Raw genomic sequence first — 28000 nt, forward strand, 5'->3', positions numbered from 1 at the left:
AGCCTTTTCTTTCGCTCCGCTGTAATTACAGGCCCGGAGCAGCACTCTGAGCCCGGGCTGCTCTGAGAAGAAGCCGCACGTCCCATTCTCACGACACACATATACAAACACACACGTGAACGAGCGCGCGTGCACGCCGGTAACCAGCAGACCCAGTCGTTCAGCTGCTCGGGAACATTCCTGTCCAACAGAAACTACGAGAAACACACCGGAGCTGCTTTTTATCGCATTTTACCGGCTGTCCGGGGAGCGTCACTCCTCCTGCCGAGCCTCTCAAACTTTTCCCGGTAAATAGAGCGCGGAGAGGCGGGCAGCAGGAGCCGCAGCCCGGGGGTCAGCGGAGACATGGGAGACTCTCACTGAACCCGACACGGAAACACCATCATGGCTGTGGACGGTAAGCCACTCTCTGTTTATTCAATTACAATCAATGAGTCTAAATTCTCCTTTAAAAAAAAAAGGGGAGAAAGTTCGACGTCGATCTTGTTGGTTTAATTCAATCCTCGTGAGACCGGTTTGCCAAGTGGGTTAGTGGTCTGTTGATAAAAGGCCTGCTGTGACAGGAGAGAGGACACAGAGTGAGGTTTAAACATGACAATACATCTACTTTAGGGAATAGGAACTATGATACAGCTGCTTAAACTCAGCTGTTTGCACAATATAGAGACAGTATAGAGACAGTATGCAGATGTAGGTAAAGGGGGGTCTGCTGGTGGTCAGTGACTTGGTGCTGAAAGGACAGCGACCCAGTCTAATGCTCACTGTTGTTGTGGTCAGTTTAGCATTTCAGTTTCTCTACATGTGTCGAATTATAAATGATTTGCATGTTTTATTTGACCAGGAATGCTTTACTGTTAGTAAAAAAGAAAGCTATGCAGTATCTGCGTTGCCCCCTGTTGAATGCACTTAAACTTGATGGCTTATTTGAAGCTAATGCACTCGCAGGATTCTAAATTTGGACCCTCATGGTTGATTGCACTTATTTTAGGTCACTTTGAGTTAAAGCCTGAGTGAAATGTAAAGTGATCCACAGAGCAGATTCAAGTGAAACATGTTGCCTGCGGGAGATTATTCAAAACATCTTTGTGCATGGAAGACTTTTATTTTCGGTGCTTGTAATTTATATGCGTGCAAGCTAATGAGGACTATTTTCCTCCCATGGAAGAAAAAAGCTGGGCCTGACAAGTGGTGTTAATTAAATGTGTTTAATCCGGGAAAAGGGCACGTTTGTGGGCACAGCTGCATCCTGGGGGGGATGACTCTGGAGGAGCGTATACACACACAGAGCCTTGGAGTTTCAGCTCAAAGAAACCAAAGATAGCACTCAGAGTTTTCTTCATAATGCCACTGGTTTGCCTCGATGATTGCAGGACTCAGCTCGGCTCTCAGCGTGTCGACAAGCTCAGATGTGGAGTGACAGAAAACTAAAAGACACTCTTTCATCTCCTGCAACCCGCGTCCCTGCTCTCGTGTTGTCCTCTTTTCAAATCCTCCTCTTCTCAGTTTAAGATATCTAGCGAGGCTCGCCGACACACAAACACAGCTGCACACATGGCTTCAAACACGGTGAGAACATTCTCCCAATCTGGCGCATGAATCAGTAATGACCCGTGGCTTTCTGCCAGTAACAGTTTGTTTACTGGAGATCCACACTTTCTTTAATTACTGGCTGTTGGAAACCCCCCCCCCCCCCCTCGCTGTGTAGGAGTTTGGATGCCTGCCTGCATGCCTCCTCGTTATGAAGAGAACGTTTCTCCTCTCACAGGACCTGACATTTCACACACAGACTCTGCACAAACAGACACTGACTTCCTGAATGACCCAGGTGCTCCAGGCTCAGGTGTCTGTGAAGGTTACCTCACAGCTGCTCAGTAAAACAGGTACGAGCAGGTTCCATAGTGACATCATCCTGAATAACAGGCTTGAGTCAGGCTTTTTGTTTTTCAACTCACGTAGAGCTGAGCGACTGTGTCTCATGCTCATTGTTGTAGCATGTATTGTTGCGGGAAGATAATTATAATTTGTCAGTTTTCCAGCCAGAATACCAAACACTCTTCACTGCCGGCGTCTAAATAATAAGGATCTGCAATTTGTATTCCTCTTGTTTGATAACATAAAATATTGGTTGTACAGAATAAGCTGCCTTTGCCTTTAGGATATTGTGATCTTGACATGTTTCATGGTCAAACAATGAATCCCTTTGTCAACCAAATAGGCATATTGGTTAATATGGAAAATCATGACTTGCAGCTCTAGGAGAAATGGCATTTTTGAAAACATTCTGGAAACAGGATGAGACGTACCGCTCCTTTGTGTGTTAATTAAAAACATGCATGCATACAAAAACCCGATTCAGAAATGTAATATTCACACACGTGTCAACAGAGGAGAGAGGGAAGTGTGCTCACAACACAACACAAGTCAAGTGAATGGAAAATGCAGAGCAGGAAGTAACATGTATACCCAGCTGTCTAATCATTATGCCTCTTGCTTTCATCTCTCCAGCGGCGGCCAGTTTCAGTTTCGTCAGGCCGGCTGTGGAGTACAGAGCTCTGCCCGAGGACTTCAAGCACCAGCTGAGTCGACGCACAGGCGGGAATCTAACCTGGCACGATGGCCGCGGGCAGAAGTCAGCAGGAGGTCGAGCGGTGAAGCTTCTGCAGCAGCCGGGCACCGGGGCCCTGCAGGTACTGAGAGCAGGAGACACCTACAGTACTGCTGTTCACTCTCCACACTCAGGAGATAAAGTGGTGCAGGAATGAGTCCTAAAACCCGGAAGTTAGTCAGCATGTTACCACTTCCTGTTCCCTCGTCTCAGAGTCAACGGGATTTTTGAACTCGTTTTTGGAAAATATCTGGAAATAAGGTCTGAGGTTGAGACACATTGAAGAGACGGATCACGTTTTGTTCTACGACATTAAATCCATCAGCAGTGACCCCACTGGTGATTTCTGAAGAGTTGACGTGTCTGAAAAACGATGGTTGTTACCAAGTGGCTGAATAGGACTACAGAAGTTGTGGAGGCCGTTGTACGTCATTACGCCGAACACGTAAACACTCCTCTAAGTTAGTTTGCCCTGTTCTGCTTGAAAGCAAGTACCTGCCTCCTGCAAACTGTTCAAACAAACGCTTCAACTCGTACCATTTAGAATCTGTGTGTTTGAATATGGATCTTAAAGGGGACCTATCATGCAAAATGCACTTTTGTACGTCTTTTATACATGAATATGTGTCCCCGGTGTTCCAGGGAACTCACCAAGTGTCAGAAAACACAACCCTCTCTATTTTCCTCCATACCCAAATCTCTAAAAAAGGGGCTGCAACGGATCTGATAAAAACTGATCCAGATTTGAACACTGTCCTGACGTCAGGACGGTGGCGCTACGGCTATTGGGCCAACTCCACCAATCAGGAGGAGACAGCCACGGCCATTGCCGTTCGAAAGCGCTGGAGACGCTGTAGTACATATGCCAGGCCTGTAGGTGGTGCTGTTCTCACTGAATCAGCCCTTGCTAAAACAGAGCTAAAAAATGTCAAATTGAGCAAAATGAGGCATGGCTAAAATGCATGATCTATTTGGTATTTTGAAAAAAAAAAAAGTATAAAAATGCCTTATATAGGTATGGTCCTACACTATATTATTCAAATATAGCATGATAGGTCCACTTTAAGTTAGCGTGACGTTGAAGTCGTGCTGCTGTACTCGGCTGTAGATAACGTTAGCATTTTGCTTCTGGCCATTCAATTTATGATTAGAAAATTATAAAAGTAGGGTAGACATGTGGAGATTATCCGGCTGAACAAAACGTGCATTTATCAAACAGGTTCGTTTTACACAGATCTTATTTTTTACAATATTCCAAAATCCTATGGAGAGATCCCGTTGCTTTTTGTGGAGGGAACCAGCAGCTTCCTTCAGGGTCGAACTACAAACATACATCATCCCTGCACCGCTCTATTCCTGCTAAATGAAGCTCGATGCTACTCAACAAAAGGTGAAGGCCATCAGGGCCGCAACAAACTATTATTTCCATCGTCGATTCATCTCAACACTGTTATTCAGATCTTAAACGTCGTGTTTTGTCCACACCTTCAAGTTATCGAATCAGAGGAGAGAGGAGTAAAGAAACCAGAAGATTGAAACGTTTAAGAATCACAGAATTCGGCGTTGAGTTTAATAGTTGAAAACGTATGGATTGATGGCGAAACATGTCAATTATCTGGTTGTTGTTATGTCAACAAATCAGAGATATTAAAGGAATGAAGAAACCAGAACACATTCACGTTAAGAAGCTGGAATTTTCTTTAAAAGTTACCGAATATGATATCGAAATAGTTGGATTTGGACTCAAATTGATGCAAACAGTTCTTAATATTGAATTGAAAATAATGATTGTGGTTTGTAGTGGCTGCAGAAAAGAGATCATTATAGCCCAAACATGTAGTTTCCAACTTTCCTTTTCATGATCCGTCCCGCTGCATCCCTTCGTCTTGAAGACACACAACACATCTACTGCTTACTCTAAAAATGATCAAAACAAATCGTTCTCTTATTTCCTTAAAAACACGACCACACATGCAAACATCCCTCGCTGGTGTTCACTGACCTCTCGCTCAGATGTCTGTACAGAAATGTCTGAAAGCAGTCAATGGGTCCGGGCTCCCCACATTGTTGCAGATGAACACTTTGTTAGCAGAGAAAGGAAGTCGCTCTGCCCTGCGGGGGGGTGGGGGGGGTGGGCTCGAACAGGCTTTTAGCTTTAAATAGAGCGGCCCTGCAACACGGAGCAGGAGCACTCTGATACACACTCTGATACACACTCTGATACACACTCTGATACACACTCTGATACACACTCTGATACACACTCTGATACACACTCCGATACACACTCTGATACACACACTGATACACACTCCGATACACACTCTGATACACACTCTGATACACACTCTGATACACACTCTGATACACACTCTGACACACACTCTGATACACACTCTGATACACACTCTGATACACACTCTGACACACACTGATACACACTCTGATACACACTCTGATACACACTCTGATACACACTCTGACACACACTGATACACACTCTGATACACACTCTGATACACACTCTGACACACACTCTGATACACACTCTGATACACACTCTGATACACACTCTGATACACACTCTGATACACACTCTGATACACACTCTGATACACACTCTGATACACACTCTGATACACACTCTGACACACACTGATACACACTCTGATACACACTCTGATACACACTCTGATACACACTCTGATACACACTCTGATACACACTCTGATACACACTCTGATACACACTCTGATACACACTCTGATACACACTCTGATACACACTGGTACACACTCTGATACACACTCTGATACACACTCTGATACACACTCTGATACACACTCTGATACACACTCTGATACACACTGGTACACACTCTGATACACACTCTGATACACACTCTGATACACACTCTGATACACACTCTGATACACACTCTGATACACACTGATATACACTGATACACACTCTGATACACACTCTGATACACACTCTGATACACACTCTGATACACACTCTGATACACACTCTGATACACACTCTGATACACACTCTGACACACACTGATACACACTGATATACACTGATACACACTCTGATACACACTCTGATATACTTAAGCAATAGCTCACGACAGGCCGTGATATATGGCCATTATATCACAGCTAAGGGGCGTGGTTCGGCCCGACGCGAAGCGGAGGGTCGACAACCCCCTTAGCTGTGATATAATGAGCATATATCACGGCCTGAAGTGAGCTATTGCTTTTATAAAACGGTTACCAAGTGTGGCAATATGAAAGAAAAATACACACTCTAATTTAAATAGTTGTTATTAGTAAATAATGATGTTCAAAATAAAATAGTCCCTCCGTTGCCTTCTGCACGAAACATAGTGCGAGGTGGTTGCTATGCAACAACACTAACAGCTAGCGAACATATTAGACAGAGAGCGTTGATCCATTATTTGGCTATTTATTTACATTAATGTGTATGTTGCCGTTTATTGTGCACCCTCTGAAAACCTGTCCAGCATCAGTAGCATGGCTTACGTGGTTACTTGTATAGGCTGAGGTTGTTCTAGGCTGTTGCTTGGCGTGGAGAGAATATTGCTCCACTTTCTCCGGTCCCAGAGATTCGGCTTCCAGTAGCTCTGGAGAGAGCTTTCTCACCTGTGGCCACTAACGGTCATAATTTCTCTGCTTTGTTTCAAGACCCGCATCAGAAAGCTTTTGAATGGTGATACTTTTCCAGTTGGTCGACCTGCTCTTCACGTAGCTCTGCATGTCGTCGTTTAGGTGCTTTCTGGAGATAGGCACTCCTCAATCCACTCCTCCATAGTGAGACCCCCCCCCCCCCCGGAGGTCGAAGTTAATCTTAAATGTTTTTGCGGACCTTTTTGATTACAGATTTGAAAACATCGTTGCTTGCTTTAAAAGTAGCACAATTCATTATGTCAAACCTTGGAAAGTATCTAGATATCCCTGCCCTAATGCCAAAGGAACTGCACACTGAATATGTTTTTGCCGTTTGATGTCTATGTCTGGACCGCTGCGTAAAAAGGAGGGTTTCTGCCCGTTACTTCTCCGCTGCTTTCTTGTTCCAGTTTGAAAAGCAAACTGCAGGCAGTTTGCTTTTCAGCCCAACTGTATACTGTTTATCTCAGACGCGGAGGGATACTGACTTGTTGTGAAAAGTAACTTACAATTCTACCCGTGGTATACGCTCAGTATATCACGGCTAAGAACCAATCAGATTGCTTGATTTGACTTGTCCGTTTTATAAACTCTGATATACACTCTGATACACACTCTGATACACACTCTGATACACTCATACACTCTGATACACTCTGATACACACTCTGATATACACTCTGATACACACTCTGACACACACTCTGACACACACTCTGATACACACTCTGATACACACTGATACACACTGATACACACTCTGACACACACTCTGATATACACTCTGATACACACTCTGATACACACTCTGATACACACTCTGATATACACTCTGACACACACTCTGATACACACTCTGATACACACTCTGACACACACTCTGATACACACTCTGACACACACTCTGACACACACTCTGATACACACTCTGATACACACTGATACACACTCTGATATACACTCTGATACACACTCTGATACACACTCTGATACACACTAGTGATGGGAATTATGGCTCTTTGAAGGGAGCCGGATCTTATGGCTCCGTTCCTTTCAAAGAGCCGTTCAAAAGAGCCGTTCAAAAGAGCCGTTTTTTTAAGGTTACTAGGTTTATCTGCAAAATAATCACCAGGATAATGATTGACTGTATTGCCAGACCTAATGTCAATAATCGGCATTGTAAACATGACACAAGGTGGCGCCATATCCATGTCATCATGTCAGTGAATGTACTTTGAATTTACCCTCTGTATGTGTTAAGTAAATAAAGTTGCCTTGCCTTGAATGAAATTCATGCAACTCTTAATATTAGATACTGTGTTTTTAAGTGGCGATGGAGATTATTTGTTGATCCTGCTTTAAAGGATATTTTGCCTTTACAAATGGTGCGCTTTATCACTGCCTGGGTTTTGGTTGAAGTGCATCCAAATGCAGCTGCGTTTTCGCGTTTGGCTCATTTTCCATCCGAAAAACACGTTGTCTACCTGTCCTGTACGTACCACTTGTTATGACTTCTCTCTCTCGCGTATTCCGTTAAGACCCACCCCATCTCACTCCTCGTGCTGAAACCTACCAAACTGAGTAGGGGCGGATCTTCACAGAATACGTTTGGGGAACAAAATCAAGCTTTTTAAAAGGCGAGTGGATTTTGGAAGGCAGTGAGTGCGGACCAACGATTGAACGATAACAAGAACGGCTCTCACCAAGTAGGACTCGGTTCCCCTCGTTCGTACCAAAGAGCCGTTCAAAAGAATCGGCTCGTTCGCGACCGACACATCACTAATACACACTGATACACACTCTGATATACACTCTGATACACACTCTGATACACACTCTGATATACACTCTGATACACACTCTGATACACACTCTGATACACACTCTGATACACACTCTGATACACACACTGATACACACTCTGATACACACTCTGATACACACTGATACACACTCTGATACACACTCTGATACACACTCTGATACACACTCTGACACACACTCTGATACACACTCTGACACACACTCTGATACACACTCTGATACACACTGATACACACTCTGATATACACTCTGATACACACTCTGATACACACTCTGATACACACTGATACACACTCTGATATACACTCTGATACACACTCTGATACACACTCTGATATACACTCTGATACACACTCTGATACACACTCTGATACACACTGATACACACTCTGATACACACACTGATACACACTCTGATACACACTCTGATACACACTGATACACACTCTGATACACACTCTGATACACACTCTGATACACACTCTGACACACACTCTGATACACACTCTGACACACACTCTGATACACACTCTGATACACACTCTGATACACACTGATACACACTCTGATATACACTCTGATACACACTCTGATACACACTCTGATACACACTGATACACACTCGGATATACACTCTGATACACACTCTGATACACACTCTGATACACACTGATACACACTCGGATATACACTCTGATACACACTCTGATACACACTCTGATACACACTCTGATACACACTCTGATATACACTCTGATACACACTCTGATACACACTGATACACACTCTGATACACACTCTGACACACACTCTGATACACACTCTGATACACACTGATACACACTCTGATATACACACTGATACACACTCTGATACACACTCTGATATACACTCTGATACACACTCGGATATACACTCTGATACACACTCTGATACACACTCTGATATACACTCTGATACACACTCTGATACACACTCTGATATACACTCTGATACACACTCTGATACACACTCTGATATACACTCTGATACACACTCTGATACACACTCTGATACACACTGTAGCATTTCCCTCCGAATTATGGTCGTAGACTTTACTTTACTGATGAATTTGAATTTATTTGTAACTCCAGACCCAACGTAAGAGCTTGAGCCTCTTCGGGGGGTGCTAACATTAAAACATACAGTCCGTTCTTCTCTTTCTCCGCCATTACATAGAAGATATTACTTTCTCCGTCAAGTTATTTCTAATGCCCAGTGGCGACTGGCACAGCCCCACCTAGTGTCAGCAGAAAGTATTACAAATAATGATTACAAAAATGCAAAAAAAAAAAAAAAAAATATATAAAATATATTTTAAGATCATGTTTAATCATCTGATTCGTCTGTACATTGCTGTTTTAGTCTGTGTTCTTCTAATTAGTGTGTCTACAGTCACAGTGGTGCCTATTGAGCTGTTTAGAGCCATGTGGGACAAAACCTGATTATGCCCCTTCCTCTCGCTGTGAAGTGAACGTGACTGTAAAAACTACACTGCGCATGCTCAGAGTATTTTGTAATGTAATGTGTGTGGCAAAAAAATAATGACCAGAGGGGCACGGAGCTACCATCCCCACCATACGTCATCTCAAATCATTCAGAGCTGATTGGCTGTAAGTACGTGTGCCGCGAAAAGTGTGCTGTGTGAAGAGGAGACGAGAGAGCTGCAGTGGCGCGTCCTAAAACCAGGAAGTAAGCACAAAAAAGCAATGAGATTTCTCCAGAGGATTTTAGAAAATAGCTCAAAATAAGATCTGTGGGAAACGTACCTGTTAGATAAATGCACGTTTTGTTCAGCCGGATAACATCCACATGTCTACCCTACTTATATAATTTTTTATCATAAATCTATGGATTAGATTTATGATAGACTTTTGAAACTACAAGAAGATAAGGAGGACTTTTACAAAAAAGTAATAGAAATGTTTGTCCAGAAGGATAGGCAAATGGACTTCATCTTCAAGTCAAGGTAAGACCGCCATTTTATTGAAAATGGGATCTTACTAAGAGAGAACAATTCAATATTTAAATGATAAAATTACATTTTTTGGGTATCCTTTTGTTGAACTGTCTGTTTAAAATTAATCGAAGCATCAGACAAAAAAAGCTTTTGAAAATAATATTATATTTTGGTTTAGGTCAAAATATAATATTTGTAAACCTGAAGAGTCAGTGCCAGTGCCTCAGCAGCCATGAACCTCACTGCACGTCACTGCAGAAGCTTATAGACATCTACGTTTTTTGTGCCCCACCACTTTTGTACATATAAAAACGCCACTGCTAATGCCACAACAACTTCCTGTCAAACACGTAATCTCGCCTTCAAAATAAAAGCATACAAATGAAACAGGAAGTTAACCTAAATTACATTCTAAGATATATATAAAACTGCAACGAAAGCAACAAAACCAATGCAACATCCCCTTCAGTCTCACATAACACAAATCGGGTTATCTACACACACTCTGATACACACTCTGATACACACTCTGATACACACTGATACACACTCTGATACACACTGATACACACTCTGATACACACTGATACACACTCTGATACACACTCTGATACACACTCTGATACACACTCTGATACACACTGATACACACTCTGATACACACTGATACACACTCTGATACACACTGATACACACTCTGATACACACTCTGATACACACTCTGATACACACTCTGATACACACTGATACACACTCTGATACACACTCTGATACACACTCTGATACACACTCTGATACACACTGATACACACTCTGATACACACTCTGATACACACTCTGATACACACTCTGATACACACTGATACACACTCTGATACACACTCTGATACACACTCTGATATACACTCTGACACACACTCTGATACACACTCTGATACACACTCTGATACACACTCTGATACACACTCTGATACACACTGATACACACTCTGATACACACTCTGATACACACTCTGATATACACTCTGACACACACTCTGATACACACTCTGATATACACTCTGACACACACTCTGATACACACACTGATACACACTCTGATACACACTCTGATACACACACTGATACACACTCTGATACACACTCTGATACACACTGATACACACTCTGATACACACTGATACACACTCTGATACACACTGATACACACTCTGATACACACACTGATACACACTCTGATACACACTGATACACACTCTGATACACACTCTGATACACACTCTGATACACACTCTGATACACACTCTGATATACACTCTGATACACACTCTGATACACACTCTGATACACACTCTGATACACACTCTGATACACACTCTGATACACACGCTGCTGCACGGTAACAACTGTATGCTAAACATTTATATGAGAATCAGCGTCAGAGTTGATTTTATAGCAGCCTTCTTCGTCTGATAAGAGCATCCACTTTTCTGTAAACTGTCCTCATTTAAAGCTGTTGGTTAAAAGTGAAGAAAGCCCCTGTCTTTGGGCCTGTCTCCCCCCCCCCCCCCCCCCTCCAGTGAAAGGCTCTTTAAAGCAGTAATGAGCTGCACACAGAGCTGGGCTGGGATGATAACAGGGAATACAATGCGCTGTTTGTTTGCCTCAATCCTCTGTGTGTGTGTGTGTGTGTGTGTGTGTGTGTGTGTGTGTGTGTGTGTGTGTGTGTGTGTGTGTGTGTGTGTGTGTGTGTGTGTGTGTGTGTGTGTGTGTGTGTGTGTGTGTGTGTGTGTGTGTGTGTGTGTGTGTGTGTGTGTGTGTGTGTGTGTGTGTGTGTGTGTGTGTGTGTGTGTGTGTGTGTGTGTGTGTGTGTGTGTGTGTGTGTGTGCGTGCGTGCGTGCGCGCGCGCGTGCGTGCGTGCGTGCTAATTTGAGTTACTCTTCTCTGCATGTTTGTATAACAACAAATACATCTTTATCATATATTTTAGGAGGGAAACTAGTTCCTAATTCAGTTAAATATATTCAATTAAAAATGTTATTAAAGCCAGTTTTACTACTTGTCTTCTAAAAACAACCCCACCATGTACGGCTGCACAACCTATCAACGTTTTATTGAAATCACAATATGGACTTGTGCTATATTTGGTAAAGATCTCTTTAAATAATCTCACCATGATTTGATTTAACCGCTTAAAGTCGTCTCATCACAATGTGTTGGAGCGCTAGCCAACGATGTATAACAACAGGGACTTTATGAAGTCAGAGGACGAACTCCACAGGTTGTTCTGCGTGTTTATACTCCAGCACACTGTGCATGTTGGTGTGAGATCAATAACAGTAAACACTCATTATATTCTCCTCAACAGTACATTCAGTAATTGTTGCGGGAAAATAATGATCATTTGTCAGTTTTCCAGCCAGAACACCAAACTCTTCACTGCCAGCGTCTAAATAAAAAGGATCTGCACGTTTTATTCATCTTATTTTATATAATAACGTACAGAATAAGTTGTTCGCTAATTACCTTTGGCTTTAGGATATTGTGATTTTGACATTTTTCACATTTAGTGGTCAAACAATGAATCCCTTTGTCAACTAAATAGGCAGTTTGGTTAATATGGAAAATCATGACTTGCAGAAATTTGAATGTTTGGGGCGATAATACTGCTTTCTGAAAACAGTATGAGACGTACCGCTGCTTTGTGTGGTAATTAAATACATGCATGCATACAGAGACCCAATTCAGAAGTTTAAAGCTCCCATGTCATGCTTTTCCGGTTATTACCCGTCCCCTTGTGTGTTATGAAGGTTTTTATGCATGTAAACGGTGTGCAGAGTCAAAACCCTCAAAGTACACCCTGTAGCGAGTAAAACTCTAACACAGAAAATACCTCCCCAAAACGCCTCGTTGGAGATACGTCACTGCCCATTTGATTCTTCCGGGTACCGCCTGATGTCATGCGGTACCCGGAACGAAATGGACCAATCCCGAAGAGCTATGGCCACACCAGCAGCGGCGTGTTCCTCCTCCAGAGGTTCGAAGAACCGGCATTTCACAGACGAAAGCTTCCAAAACATTGCCCAGTTTGAGGCCGGATATGCACAGCTTGTTTGGACCGTTTGGAGCAGGGGAAGATCCGGGTATACAACCTGTAAGTTTGCATTGTTATTTGTGTATTTATCAAACAAGACTGTTTAAATGTGTAAACTGTGTTGGACTGCTAAGCCATTGGCACAGTGCTAACTGTGCTAACTAAGTTGCTAGAGTTTCCATATATCAACTCTAATATCAGCAGATGGCCTTGCATACATGTATCTCATAGCAGGAGAATGTCTGCATTCACACACAAAATACCTATTGACAGTATACTCCGGGTGATTTGCCGTGCGGTCAGTCGCGAAACGTAATTACATTATAGCTGGCGTAGCGTGTATGCAACCGATCTAACACACGGAGCTCAAGGTTCAAGGTTCAAGGTTCTTTATTGTCAATCTGACATAGCTACAGAGTAATTATGCAGTTGAAAATCTTATGTCACAGGCTTCTCCAACAATGCAACATAATAACATAACATAATAACAATAAGAGCAAGAGCAATACAAAAATAATAATAGTTATAAAAATGAAATAAAGTTATGATGTGGAATAGTGCAGTATGAGTCTATATACAAGTTATTGGAATGATATATATATATTAGGTATTAGATACATACTACTGAGTAGCAGATGAATGTTTGATGTTGTTTCAACAGTTCAATTTTTTAACAGTCTCACTGCCCGCGGGAAGAAACTGTCTCCGAATCTTCTTGTCCTTGCCAGGATGCTGCGGTAACGTCTGCCAGACGGCAACAGAAAGAACAGTTTGTGGCTGGGGTGATGGGGGTCTTTGATAATCCGTAGTGATTTCTTCCTGAGCCGCTGGGAGTAAAGGTCCTCCATGGATGGCAGCTCCGTCCTGGTGATGTGCTGTGCAGTTTTCACCACCCTCTGTAAAGCCTTACGATCGAGGTCGGTGCAGCTGCCGTACCAGGCCGTCATGCTGCCAGTGAGGATACTCTCTATCGTGCACCTGTAGAAGGTCAGGATACTCTCTATCGTGCACCTGTAGAAGTTGCAGAGTATCCTGGAATCCATTTTGAACCTCCTCAACCTGCGGAGGAAGAAGAGCCGCAGTCGAGCTTTCTTGGTGATGGTGGTGGTGTGAAGAGACCATGTCAGGTCCTCAGTGATGTGGACCCCAAGGAACCTGAAGCTTTTGACTCTCTCCACCGTAGTCCCATTGATGGCGATGGGGGCGTGTCCCTCTCCCTGCTGCTTCCTGTAATCCACAATCAGCTCCTTTGTTTTGCTGATGTTGAGATGGAGGTTGTTCTCCTGGCACCAAGATGTCAGGTTTTCGACCTCCTCTCTGTACGCCGTCTCGTCATCGTCTGTGATCTGGCCGATGACGGTCGTGTCATCAGCAAACTTCACGATGGTGTTGGAGCTGTGTGTGGCCACGCAGTCGTGGGTGAACAGGGAGTAGAGGAGAGGGCTGAGCACGCAGCCTTGAGGGGCACCGGTGTTGAGAATCAGGGTGGAGGATGTGATATTTCCCACCCGCACTGCCTGGGGTCTGCCCGTCAGGAAGTTCAGGATCCAGTCACAGAGGGCGCTGTTGAGCCCGAGGTCTCTGAGCTTGATGGCCAGCTTGGAGGGCACAATGGTATTGAATGCTGAACTGTAGTCAATGAACAGCATTCTCACATATGTGTTCCTGTTCTTCGGGTCCAGGTGTGAGAGGGCAGTGTGGAGGGTGAGGGCTATGGCGTCGTCTGTGGACCTGTTGCTCTGTAGGCAAACTGCAGGGGGTCCAGAGATTCAGGGAGGGAGGAGGTGATGAATAATTTGACTAACCGCTCAAAGCACTTCATTATGATGGAGGTGAGTGCTACTGGGCGGTAGTCGTTGGGGCAGGTGATGATTGTCTTTTTGGGGACAGGAATGATGGTGGAGTGTTTAAAACATGTGGGGACTACAGACTGCAGCAGGGACCTGTTGAAGATGTCTGTGAACACCTCTGCCAGCTGAACTGCACACACCCTGAGAACACGGCCAGGGATGCCATCAGGTCCAGGAGCCTTGTGTGGGTTAACCCTTTTAAAGGATTTACACACATCTGCCCTATTTAAAAACAAAAGGGCAGTGTAGCTCCTGGTCCCTCTGTACCCTCCACAGCCTGGCTGCTCTCAAAGCGTGCAAAAAAAACTGTTTAGCTCATCTGGGAGAGATGCGCACGCAGACACTCCCGCAGCACCCCCCGCTGCTCCTTTGTAGTCAGTCATTGTCCTTAGTCCCGCCCACATATTCCTAGTGTTACAGCCTTTGAAGTCAGATTCCACCTTGTCTTTGTACTGTCTCTTTGCATTTTTAATTGCTCTCCGGAGATCATACCTAGACTTCCTGTACTCCTCCAAATCTCCCGCTGTGTGCGCGAGAGTGCGCGCTTTCAGTTTGCCGCGCACCTCACCGTTTACCCAGGGCTTTTGATTTGGGAATGTCCGTACAGAAACCTTCGGTACCACGTCATCGATGCATTTCCCAATGTAGCAGATGACAGTGTCCGTGTGTGTGTTGATGTTATTGTCCTCAAACACACTCCAATCCGTGGATGCAAAGCAATCCTGCAGTGCTGAATCTGACTCCTCGCTAGAGCTAGATTTGGTCGGAAAAACATTTTTGTGATGCTACGTTGCTAGCGTTTAAATATATCAACTACAATGTCAGCAGATGGCCTTACATGTTTGTCATGGCAGGAGAATGTCTGCAGTCACACACACGGAATACTCATACAGTATACTCCGGTTTACCGTACATTGTGACAGTACATATACTGCATGTAGCTAACGAGGCTAGCTGTATGCTAGCGCAAAACAATGTATTCATGCAAGTTACATTGTATGGTAGCAGAATACCCGTATACGATTGCAATTATAAACACGTTATTGCTAGCCTAATATGAACCACTAGCTTTTGTTCATAGTAGTTTTATTACACTGCATTATAGTTGCCTTTCCTCCAAGCTAACGTTCATATCGTGTTAGCTACCAAGGTAAACAAAGCTAGGTTAGCATATTAGCAGGCAAGCTGTTCATTACACAACTACTACTAACGAATCTAAAACAACTAAGTTTCTCTAATATTTTGTGATTTGCATTTGATTTCGTCCAGCCAGATCCTGGCGGACAATCCATGACGGGGAAGGGATTCTACTACTACTGAGGCCTCGTGCTAAAAGGCACCGCACCGCACCGGCTGTGCGCAGGCAAGAGGAGGAGGAATGGATGATATACCGTGTGTATATATGTATATTTATGTTCATTTTGTACATTTCTAAAAATAAAGTTTAATGGAAATACTTAGTAGGCCTATCCTTTCTTCCCTGAATTCATATATAGCAAACCATGATTTGATTTCTCATCAAACAGTAGTAGTTTATAACGGGTAAAAATAACTTACTCTTTGTTATGTCGGCTCGTAGGCCACAACGGAAAGGCAAGGAGACATACACGAGTTTACAAAACCACGGCACATTTATTGTGGTAAATGCAGAGATAGGTGGTCGAGGGGAGAGGGTCGCTCAGTTCGTCCTTCTGCAGCCGCTTTGGAGAGAGACTCCGGGCCGCTGGGATTAATAGCACCGGCTACGGAAGTGTCCGTGATCGCGCTGATTACCCTCTTCAGCTCCACCCCACCGTAAGACAAAGGCCCTGAGGCCGTCACACTCTTCTATAACAACAGTTGTAGGTTCAGTTCGGTTAGTTAGTATAAAATATCAGCTGTACCGACGCCTGGAACACTGATGTTCCCCGAAAAAAGCGGGCGGAGCCTCTCTGGTGGTTGACTAATCAGAACAGAGTGGCCGAGCTGACCAATCGGAGCACACTAGGCTCACAGGGAGGGGGGGGGCAAGAGCTCCAACGAGTCGTTTAGTGGAGAAAGTGAATACTGCTGAATACACATGCTTGACAGAGATGCTGTATGAGAAACCAATGTGAGTTTGGAAAATTGCACAGTATAAATCTATTTTAGTATACCTCAACAATGTAATTATGATCAGTGGAAATGGCCATGACATGGGCCCTTTAATATTCACGCACTGATCCATAAATAAAAGCTTTAAAAACCTTCAAGATAATGGTAGATCAGAGTGAGTCAGGAATCAGGAAGCTCAGTGCTCTGATTGTGTCTTTGATTGTTTGTTTGTGTGTTTTGATCCCCATTATCTCCGTGTGTTGTGACAGAAGCAGCTCCTCTGCCACATGTATGAACATATAAAACGATGCAAAGAGTTTCTGACATTCCTCTTCAAAATTCTCTTCCTTTCAAGGCTTTGATTTAAGTTTATTCTGTCACCTGCACATTGTCCTATTCCTACGATACTTTGCTCTCTCTACTTTCCTTACCTTCGCTTTTCCTTTTGCTGTTTTATTGTGAGCTCACTTAAGGCCCCGTCCACACGGAGACGAAAACAAACCGAAAACAAACCGAAGTCGATATCAAAAAAGTCTTCCGTCCACACGGTATCGGCTCAATAAACGTGTCCGTCCACACGAGACCGCTCGACCCGCTGGAGACGCTGTAGTACATATGCCGGGCCTGTAAGTGGCGCTGTACATCCGCCACAAAATACACCAAAAGCAGCGAGCATGGTTGCCATGGTTGCCTGGTTGCCCTTCTAGTAAGCAACATGTAGTTCTCCATTACCAACATCTGTAACATCATGGTCAGTAGCGTCTGGAGCACGAACGCAACCCTGTGATCCGCCGTTGTTGTTGTTGTTGTTGTTGGCGAAACGCATCAGCAATGATGCGGGGGTGAGCAGGAGAGGCGGGGCTATGATCGTATAGGGCGTACACACGGAGCTGCAAGCGTTTGGTCCCCATACCCACTTTGGGAGCCGTTATCAAAGTGTATCGTTTTCGGGTTAGCCGAAGCCGCGGCTCCGTTTCGGCCTCGTGTGGACGAACCGTCTATACGATAAAGAACTTTAGCGGATACAACCCGTTTCGTCTCCGTGTGGACGGGGCCTTGCTTTAATTAAATATGATCATTTATAGTCTTTCAACTCAAATTCCAATGCAATCATATTTAGAGATATACAAATAAGTCGAGTATATTCACAATAACGAGCTCGTAGTAACTCTGACTTTAGCAGAAAACCTGATGCGCTTGCACCCTTTTAAATGGTCAAATACATCCTCAACCAGGAGTATACAAATGCAGTTATTGCACATAGACTATCGATGTATTGACTTACCAGAAATATGTACTCCAATAGGATTTAGCATGTGATCGAGATGTGAAATGAGGTTGATGAAGTTTTGAAGATTGTTGCCATATTTGCAAAGCCCCACCTCTTTAAGACTTTGAGTTATCCATAAAGCAACTTGGATTCCACTAACAACAAATACATATCCCTCAATATCATATATTCTCAGACATACGTACACCTAACATATTATTAAAGCCTATTTCAATACTTTACTTTAAAAAGAATCCCACCACGCAACCATTGCTTGATTATTTACTGTTTTTAGTTTTAAACAAGTTCTACATGAGGGGGGGAAAAAAAGTGACCCTCGAACAGCACGACCGTTTCCTTTGTGCTAATCTGAAGTGCGTTATCATCTCTCTGTGTAGGCCGAGCTGCAGCCAGGCTCTCCAAACAGAGATTTGAAATTAGCATAATGGAAGTGACCTGGAGGAACTTATCTCTTCACTGCTGAGACAGAGTTTTAAAAGTGAATTTGGGGAGAGTTTATGTGATGTAAATGTTGATGATGAACCTAATGAAGCTCATTGTGTGCTCACCAAACAGGCAGACACACAAAATAAGAAATCAAATCAACAATTTGAGACGAGTTCAGTTTTCAGTCGTCATCTTGAGTGAAACTAAAACGACTTGTGTAATCCGTTTATAACTTTACTAATTTCATCCATTTGTTGGTGTGTTGCATCACAGTAGACACTTTTTAAAAAACTTATAGGATGTATTTATTGTTTTACTGAAAAGAAAATCCAAATAGGACATTTTGAAGCAAATCAATATATATTTACTGTAGAGGAAATGTTATTAAAGGTTATTTGAATGGCTATGGTTGTTCAGATGAATGCTCAGATCACATCTTAAAACGATTTGCACAATAATGTAGAACAGCACTGATTAGTCAATAGACAAAATGTATATCGTACTAAAATTAAATTAGTTTTAAATGTCAGAAAATGCGGTTTTGTGTGCTCTGTTTTTATATCAAATTCAAGTGAATATCTTTGTGTCTTGAACTGACAAAAACATATTAAAACTGTGACATTTTTCACTATTATCTGACTTGTTATTGACCACACTATTAGTTAGTTAATTATTCTAAAACATGACTTGCAGATTAATGGATAATTAAAGTAATGATTAGATGTTGCCGTACCACACTGAAACATGAGCTGATGAAGGTAAACACTTACAAATATAATAGTAATTGTTATTAAAGAGCATTTCTTATCTCAAATAAACTCTAAAAACGATAGAGTATCTTGACAGTCCTCAGTGTGACACGAGGCCGACCTCCACTTCAAATGAAAGCCAGCTTTTAGTTTCACCTTAGTTATTTTTTTAGAAGCAGCACTTTCCAGCTTCTGAGAGGGAAGCGCTGAGGCTGCTGAATCTTTAAACGCTGATTGACTGATCAAAGGCTCACTTTGATTGGTCCCTCACAGCTTCTCACACCCTGAGCGTCTTTTAAGAATAAAGAGAGATCCTGAGATCCGCTCAGGATGAGGAGCAGTGGAGGAGCTGGAAAAGCACAATCTGTCTTTTTAACGTGAGCTTCAGAAGTGTAGGAGGTTTTCTATATAGACACACACACACACACACACACACACACACACACACACACACACACACACACACACACACACACACACACACACACACAGTCACACACACACACACACACACACACACACACACACACACACACAGTCACACACACACACACACACACACACACACACACACACACGGCGGACTGGCCATCGGGACGAATGCGAAGTGGGCCGGTCGGACGATGTGGGCCGGTTGGATAAGTCACTTATAAGTCACCCCCACCCCCCATTGACAATTTACTAGAGGTATTTACCTGTGGTACTGAGGTAGTCACTAGCACCCCCTCCCCCCCTCGTTGACAAATTACTAGCGGTACCGAAGTGGGCCGGTCCAGAGTACCGGGCTACATTTTAGTCCCAGTCCGCCCCTACACACACACACACACACACACACACCACACACACACACACACACACACACACACACCTCCACCCCTCAAAGACACTGGATGTTATCTCGTTGCACGGTCATCGCTACGACCTCTGCTTCTACCACTCTTATTGATTTATTGTGTCTATTCGTTACAGCAGTGAGAGTTGCCAAATACATTTCGTTGTACTTTGTATGATGACAATATATATTCTATTCTATATAAGATCCAGGCTAGCAGTTTCCCCCTGTTTCCAGTCTGTATGCTAAGCTAAGCTAAATAAGACAAGAGGTACTTTATTGATCCCAAATTGAGAGATGTTTGCGTTGCAGCAGCATAAAAAACAACAACACAAAACAAGGCATTGCACAGAAGTAGAACAAATAAACAATACTAGAATTTAAACATCTCAAAATAGAATTAAAAAGTAGAAAATATACAGTAGACCGGATATTATTAACATTAAGAGAGCAGGCAATGGAATATTAAATTAAAAATAAATGTACAGTCAGTGTGTCCAGAGAGAAGCTATGGAGCAGGTGGCGGCTCGAGCTCCATCTTTAATGTCCAAATAACTTTATATACTTTCCATATAATCAGTTTGAGACTCGTTTGATCCAATCATGAGAGCGTTGTTAAGTTTACAATTCAACATTCACGATAAAAAGATAGTACTGGTTATTAATTTTAGTAATAATCTTTTTGTGATTGTATCTAACCAAATGCTTCACCTTATATTTCTAGCAGCAGTCTAACAGAATAAACTACATTTATTAAACAACAATTACAGAAAATGTGTATTTTTTCATCATAAACCTTGACGAGACATTGAAAGCTTCATTGGAGACGCTTTGAATGTCTGAAAGAGACGTTCTGCGCAGCCCTGTCTTCTCATACATGTTCTTCTTCTTTGTTTTTCTGTCTGCAGTACCGCTCCAGTGATAATTATGGGATTTATCACACGAGCCCGACGCAGCCCAGCCTCATCCGGCCGGTGGTGATGTGGTCGCAGCAGGATGTGTGCAAATGGCTGAAGAAGCACTGTCCTCACAACTACCTGACCTACGTGGAGGCGTTCTCTCAGCACGCCATCACAGGTGATCACTCTTCAGACAGATACACGAGAGGAACATGTGTCCCCTCTTCTTCATGTCTCTTCTACATCAACATGTGTCCCCTCTTCTTCATGTCTCTTCTTCATCACCATGTGTCCCCTCTTCTTCATGTCTCTTCTACATCAACATGTGTCCCCTCTTCTTCATGTCTCTTCTACATCAACATGTGTCCCCTCTTCTTCAAGTCTCTTCTTCATCAACATGTGTCCCCTCTTCTTCATGTCTCTTCTACATCAACATGTGTCCCCTCTTCTTCATGTCTCTTCTACATCAACATGTGTCCCCTTTTCTTCATGTCTCTTCTACATCAACATGTGTCCCCTCTTCTTCATGTCTCTTCTACATCAACATGTGTCCCCTCTTCTCCATGTCTCTTCTACATCAACATGTGTCCCCTCTTCTTCATGTCTCTTCTACATCAACATGTGTCCCCTCTTCTTCATGTCTCTTCTACATCAACATGTGTCCCCTCTTCTTCATGTCTCTTCTACATCAACATGTGTCCCCTCTTCTTCATGTCTCTTCTACATCAACATGTGTCCCCTCTTCTTCATGTCTCTTCTACATCAACATGTGTCCCCTCTTCTTCAAGTCTCTTCTTCATCAACATGTGTCCCCTCTTCTTCATGTCTCTTCTACATCAACATGTGTCCCCTCTTCTTCATGTCTCTTCTTCATCAACATGTTCAAATCAGTAGAGAGGCGAAGTCCCGCCCATCTACTTCCGACCCATGGGACCTTATTTCGGAAAAAGTATGTATTGAAGTCAATGGGGAGAGAAAGATTATCTTACACATATGATGTTTGTCAATCTTAACAAATAATTTCCATGTTAAAAAAGTCACAATTTGTCGTAAAACTGTTGAAATATAAGACTATGAAAAATACGCAACTAGAAAGACTACAAATCCCAGAGTCCCGGTCCCGCATGCTGGCTCTTACGAACCGACTAACTCCCCTTGTGTGTACAGTATGTTGTGTGGTGTGAGACGGGAGATGTAGTTCATTGAGCGTTTCACACAAAAGAAAGTGTTACTTGACAGTTTTACGACACATTTGTATTTTTTTGACTTGAAAATTATCTTTTAAATTGACAAACATCATATGTGTAATTCGTGGAACAATTCAAACGGGATCGAGAGATAATCTTTCTCTCGCCATTGACTTCAATACATACTTTTTCCGAAATAAGGTCCCATGGAGGTCCACCGGAAGGGGAGGGACTTCGCCTCTCTATAGGCACGCAATGACTCTAAATAATAATGATCACGCCACCAAACACACATTCAAACTAAAGGAACCAGCCTGTTTGGGAAATGTGAGAAGTAGAAAGTACAGGTATTTGTGTTCAACATGTAAGAAGTAGAAAGTACAGGTATTAGTGTTCAACATGTAAGAAGTAGAAAGTACAGGTATTTGTGTTCAACATGTAAGAAGTAGAAAGTACAGGTATTTGTGTTCAACATGTAAGAAGTAGAAAGTACAGGTATTTGTGTTCAACATGTAAGAAGTAGAAAGTACAGGTATTTGGGTTCAACATGTGAGAAGTAGAAAGTACAGGTATTTGTGTTCAACATGTAAGAAGTAGAAAGTACAGGTATTTGGGTTCAACATGTAAGAAGTAGAAAGTACAGGTATTTGGGTTCAACATGTAAGAAGTAGAAAGTACAGGTATTTGTGTTCAACATGTAAGAAGTAGAAAGTACAGGTATTTGTGTTCAACATGTAAGAAGTAGAAAGTTCATGTATTTGTGTTCAACATGTAAGAAGTAGAAAGTACAGGTATTTGTGTTCAACATGTAAGAAGTAGAAAGTACATGTATTTGTGTTCAACATGTAAGAAGTAGAAAGTACAGGTATTTGTGTTCAACATGTAAGAAGTAGAAAGTACATGTATTTGTGTTCAACATGTAAGAAGTAGAAAGTACAGGTATTTGAGTTCAACATGTAAGAAGTAGAAAGTACAGGTATTTGTGTTCAACATGTAAGAAGTAGAAAGTACAGGTATTTGTGTTCAAAATGTAAGAAGTAGAAAGTACAGGTATTTGGGTTCAACATGTAAGAAGTAGAAAGTACAGGTATTTGTGTTCAAAATGTAAGAAGTAGAAAGTACAGGTATTTGAGTTCAACATGTAAGAAGTAGAAAGTACAGGTATTTGGGTTCAACATGTAAGAAGTAGAAAGTACAGGTATTTGTGTTCAACATGTAAGAAGTAGAAAGTACAGGTATTTGTGTTCAACATGTAAGAAGTAGAAAGTACAGGTATTTGTGTTCAAAATGTAAGAAGTAGAAAGTACAGGTATTTGAGTTCAACATGTAAGAAGTAGAAAGTACAGGTATTTGGGTTCAACATGTAAGAAGTAGAAAGTACAGGTATTTGTGTTCAACATGTAAGAAGTAGAAAGTACAGGTATTTGTGTTCAACATGTAAGAAGTAGAAAGTACAGGTATTTGGGTTCAACATGTAAGAAGTAGAAAGTACAGGTATTTGGGTTCAACATGTAAGAAGTAGAAAGTACAGGTATTTGTGTTCAACATGTAAGAAGTAGAAAGTACAGGTATTTGTGTTCAAAATGTAAGAAGTAGAAAGTACAGGTATTTGGGTTCAACATGTAAGAAGTAGAAAGTACAGGTATTTGTGTTCAAAATGTAAGAAGTAGAAAGTACAGGTATTTGTGTTCAAAATGTAAGAAGTAGAAAGTACAGGTATTTGGGTTCAACATGTAAGAAGTAGAAAGTACAGGTATTTGTGTTCAACATGTAAGAAGTAGAAAGTACAGGTATTTGTGTTCAAAATGCAAGAAGTAGAAAGTACAGGTATTTGAGTTCAACATGTAAGAAGTAGAAAGTACAGGTATTTGGGTTCAACATGTAAGAAGTAGAAAGTACAGGTATTTGTGTTCAACATGTAAGAAGTAGAAAGTACAGGTATTTGTGTTCAAAATGTAAGAAGTAGAAAGTACAGGTATTTGAGTTCAACATGTAAGAAGTAGAAAGTACAGGTATTTGGGTTCAACATGTAAGAAGTAGAAAGTACAGGTATTTGTGTTCAACATGTAAGAAGTAGAAAGTACAGGTATTTGTGTTCAAAATGTAAGAAGTAGAAAGTACAGGTATTTGTGTTCAACATGTAAGAAGTAGAAAGTACAGGTATTTGTGTTCAACATGTAAGAAGTAGAAAGTACAGGTATTTGTGTTCAACATGTAAGAAGTAGAAAGTACAGGTATTTGTGTTCAAAATGTAAGAAGTAGAAAGTACAGGTATTTGTGTTCAACATGTAAGAAGTAGAAAGTACAGGTATTTGTGTTCAACATGTAAGAAGTAGAAAGTACAGGTATTTGTGTTCAACATGTAAGAAGTAGAAAGTACAGGTATTTGGGTTCAACATGTAAGAAGTAGAAAGTACAGGTATTTGGGTTCAACATGTAAGAAGTAGAAAGTACAGGTATTTGTGTTCAACATGTAAGAAGTAGAAAGTACAGGTATTTGTGTTCAACATGTAAGAAGTAGAAAGTACAGGTATTTGTGTTCAACATGTAAGAAGTAGAAAGTACAGGTATTTGTGTTCAAAATGTAAGAAGTAGAAAGTACAGGTATTTGGGTTCAACATGTAAGAAGTAGAAAGTACAGGTATTTGTGTTCAACATGTAAGAAGTAGAAAGTACATGTATTTGTGTTCAACATGTAAGAAGTAGAAAGTACAGGTATTTGTGTTCAACATGTAAGAAGTAGAAAGTACAGGTATTTGTGTTCAACATGTAAGAAGTAGAAAGTACAGGTATTTGTGTTCAAAATGTAAGAAGTAGAAAGTACAGGTATTTGTGTTCAACATGTTAGAAGTAGAAAGTACAGGTATTTGTGTTCAACATGTAAGAAGTAGAAAGTACAGGTATTTGGGTTCAACATGTAAGAAGTAGAAAGTACAGGTATTTGTGTTCAAAATGTAAGAAGTAGAAAGTACAGGTATTTGGGTTCAACATGTAAGAAGTAGAAAGTACAGGTATTTGTGTTCAACATGTAAGAAGTAGAAAGTACAGGTATTTGAGTTCAACATGTAAGAAGTAGAAAGTACAGGTATTTGGGTTCAACATGTAAGAAGTAAGTACAGGTATTTGTGTTCAACATGTAAGAAGTAGAAAGTACAGGTATTTGGGTTCAACATGTAAGAAGTAGAAAGTACAGGTATTTGTGTTCAACATGTAAGAAGTAGAAAGTACAGGTATTTGTGTTCAACATGTAAGAAGTAGAAAGTACAGGTATTTGTGTTCAACATGTAAGAAGTAGAAAGTTCAGGTATTTGTGTTCAAAATGTAAGAAGTAGAAAGTACAGGTATTTGGGTTCAACATGTAAGAAGTAGAAAGTACAGGTATTTGTGTTCAACATGTAAGAAGTAGAAAGTACAGGTATTTGTGTTCAACATGTAAGAAGTAGAAAGTACAGGTATTTGTGTTCAAAATGTAAGAAGTAGAAAGTACAGGTATTTGTGTTCAACATGTAAGAAGTAGAAAGTACAGGTATTTGTGTTCAACATGTAAGAAGTAGAAAGTACAGGTATTTGTGTTCAAAATGTAAGAAGTAGAAAGTACAGGTATTAGTGTTCAACATGTAAGAAGTAGAAAGTACAGGTATTTGTGTTCAACATGTAAGAAGTAGAAAGTACAGGTATTAGTGTTCAACATGTAAGAAGTAGAAAGTACAGGTATTAGTGTTCAACATGTAAGAAGTAGAAAGTACAGGTATTTGTGTTCAACATGTAAGAAGTAGAAAGTACAGGTATTTGTGTTCAACATGTAAGAAGTAGAAAGTACAGGTATTTGGGTTCAACATGTAAGAAGTAGAAAGTACAGGTATTTGTGTTCAACATGTAAGAAGTCAAAGTAAAAAGTCGTCAGAAAAATAAGTAGTGGAGTAAAGTACTGATACCAGAACAATGTACTTAAGTACAGTAAGGAAGTATTTGTACTCCACTACTTGTCACCTCTGATGTAGTATTTATTACATGTACAGCACTTTGGCCCGACCAAAAATCGCTTTTAAATGTGCTTTATAAATAAACTTTGATTTGATTTGATCAGATTGAGATTGAGATTGAGAGGAAGGTGGATTACAGAGTTACGATATAATAGAAGCTGCATGTGTGTGTCCGTCAGGCCGAGCGCTGCTGCGTCTGAACGCGGAGAAGCTGCAGAGGATGGGTCTGGTGCAGGAGACGCTGCGGCAGGAGCTGCTGCAGCAGGTGTTGCAGCTGCAGGTGCAGGAGGAGGGCCGCAACCTGCAGCTGCTCAGCAGAGCGCAGGGTGAGTGTGATGGAAACTTCTGGATCAATGGAGACTCAGAGAGACACGAGGAGAGCAGGAACTTTGATGGCAAACACTGACGGTTTATTTGGAGCTTCGGCCGGAGAATTCACAAGAAGATCTGTGCTCAAGATCTCTACCCCAGACCCGTGTATTTAGCTCAGAGAGACGCCAACAGGCAGGGAGACAACACACTGAGAGCAGCCCGAGGTGCAGGCCTGAGCTCAGTGAGGGCAGACTGATCAACTGGGTCAGAGGTATGGGACTAGGAAAATAGTTCCCCAACAGTTAGGAGCATTATGGGAAATATGGTCATCCATTTTGTAGCAGAGTTTCATAAACAAGACTCTCTCGTTTGCAAGCATCAGCTGGTTAGCTTAGCTTAGCATAAAGACTGTAAACAGGCAACCGTATGGGACTAGGAAAATATTTCCCCTACAGTTAGGTGTAATTTTGGGAAATATGGTCATCCATTTTGTAGCAGAGTTTCATAAACAAGACTCTCTCCTTTGTATGGCAAGCTTCAGCTGGTTAGCTTAGCTTAGCATAAAGACTGTAAACAGGGGGAACAGCTTTGTACAACAATGACAAGTCCACAATCTTGTACGTTTACACTTATAAACGTACTTATAACCGGCCGTGTTTGTGCCTTGTATTTAATCAAATCGTTTTTTATTTCTTACACTACACTGTAACTTTCATTCTTGTTTTCTTCTCCATTTTGCCTGTTTTCATTGTCTTGTCTCCTGTGTGTTTGTGAACAAAAAGTGTAATACAAATACCTATGTCCAAGTGTAATACGTTTGGCAGGTTCAGAAATGTTGACCTTTTGCTTTAAATGTGAAAATAAATCTTAATCTCTCTCCGTGTTCACAGGAACCTTTGGAAGGATATCGTAGCCACATTCCTGGAAAAGGTGGATTATGTGGAATTATGGGATATTTTTTTGACCCAGATGAACTCTAATGTGAATCAGATGTGGAATAAATCCGTCCAGCGATCAGAGATCCGCAGACGAGAGGAAATCTCACCTAATCTCTACGGACTGAACTGAACTGTGACGACACCAGACAATCTGCTTTATCAAATATGATCTCTAATGTGTGATTTCTCTCTCTCTCTCTCTCTCTCTCTCTCTCTCTCTCTCTCTCTCTCTCTCTCTCTCTC

The 28000-nt window shown here is 41.7% G+C and overlaps 1 protein-coding gene across 1 annotated transcript; it reads left to right on the plus strand.

Annotated features, from left to right (window-relative positions):
* The first annotated feature begins 40 nt into the window (after positions 1-40).
* On the plus strand, positions 41-28000 carry samd10a (sterile alpha motif domain containing 10a). The gene is made up of 5 exons (XM_034132985.1): positions 41-397; positions 2506-2687; positions 21347-21515; positions 26687-26833; positions 27710-28000. The coding sequence occupies exons 1-5, from the start codon at positions 385-387 to the stop codon at positions 27730-27732; spliced, it is 534 nt and encodes a 177-aa protein (XP_033988876.1). The 5' UTR covers positions 41-384; the 3' UTR covers positions 27733-28000.

The sequence above is a fragment of the Trematomus bernacchii genome, unplaced genomic scaffold, assembly GCF_902827165.1.
Source record: "Trematomus bernacchii unplaced genomic scaffold, fTreBer1.1, whole genome shotgun sequence".
NCBI classification, from domain to species: Eukaryota; Metazoa; Chordata; class Actinopteri; order Perciformes; family Nototheniidae; genus Trematomus; species Trematomus bernacchii.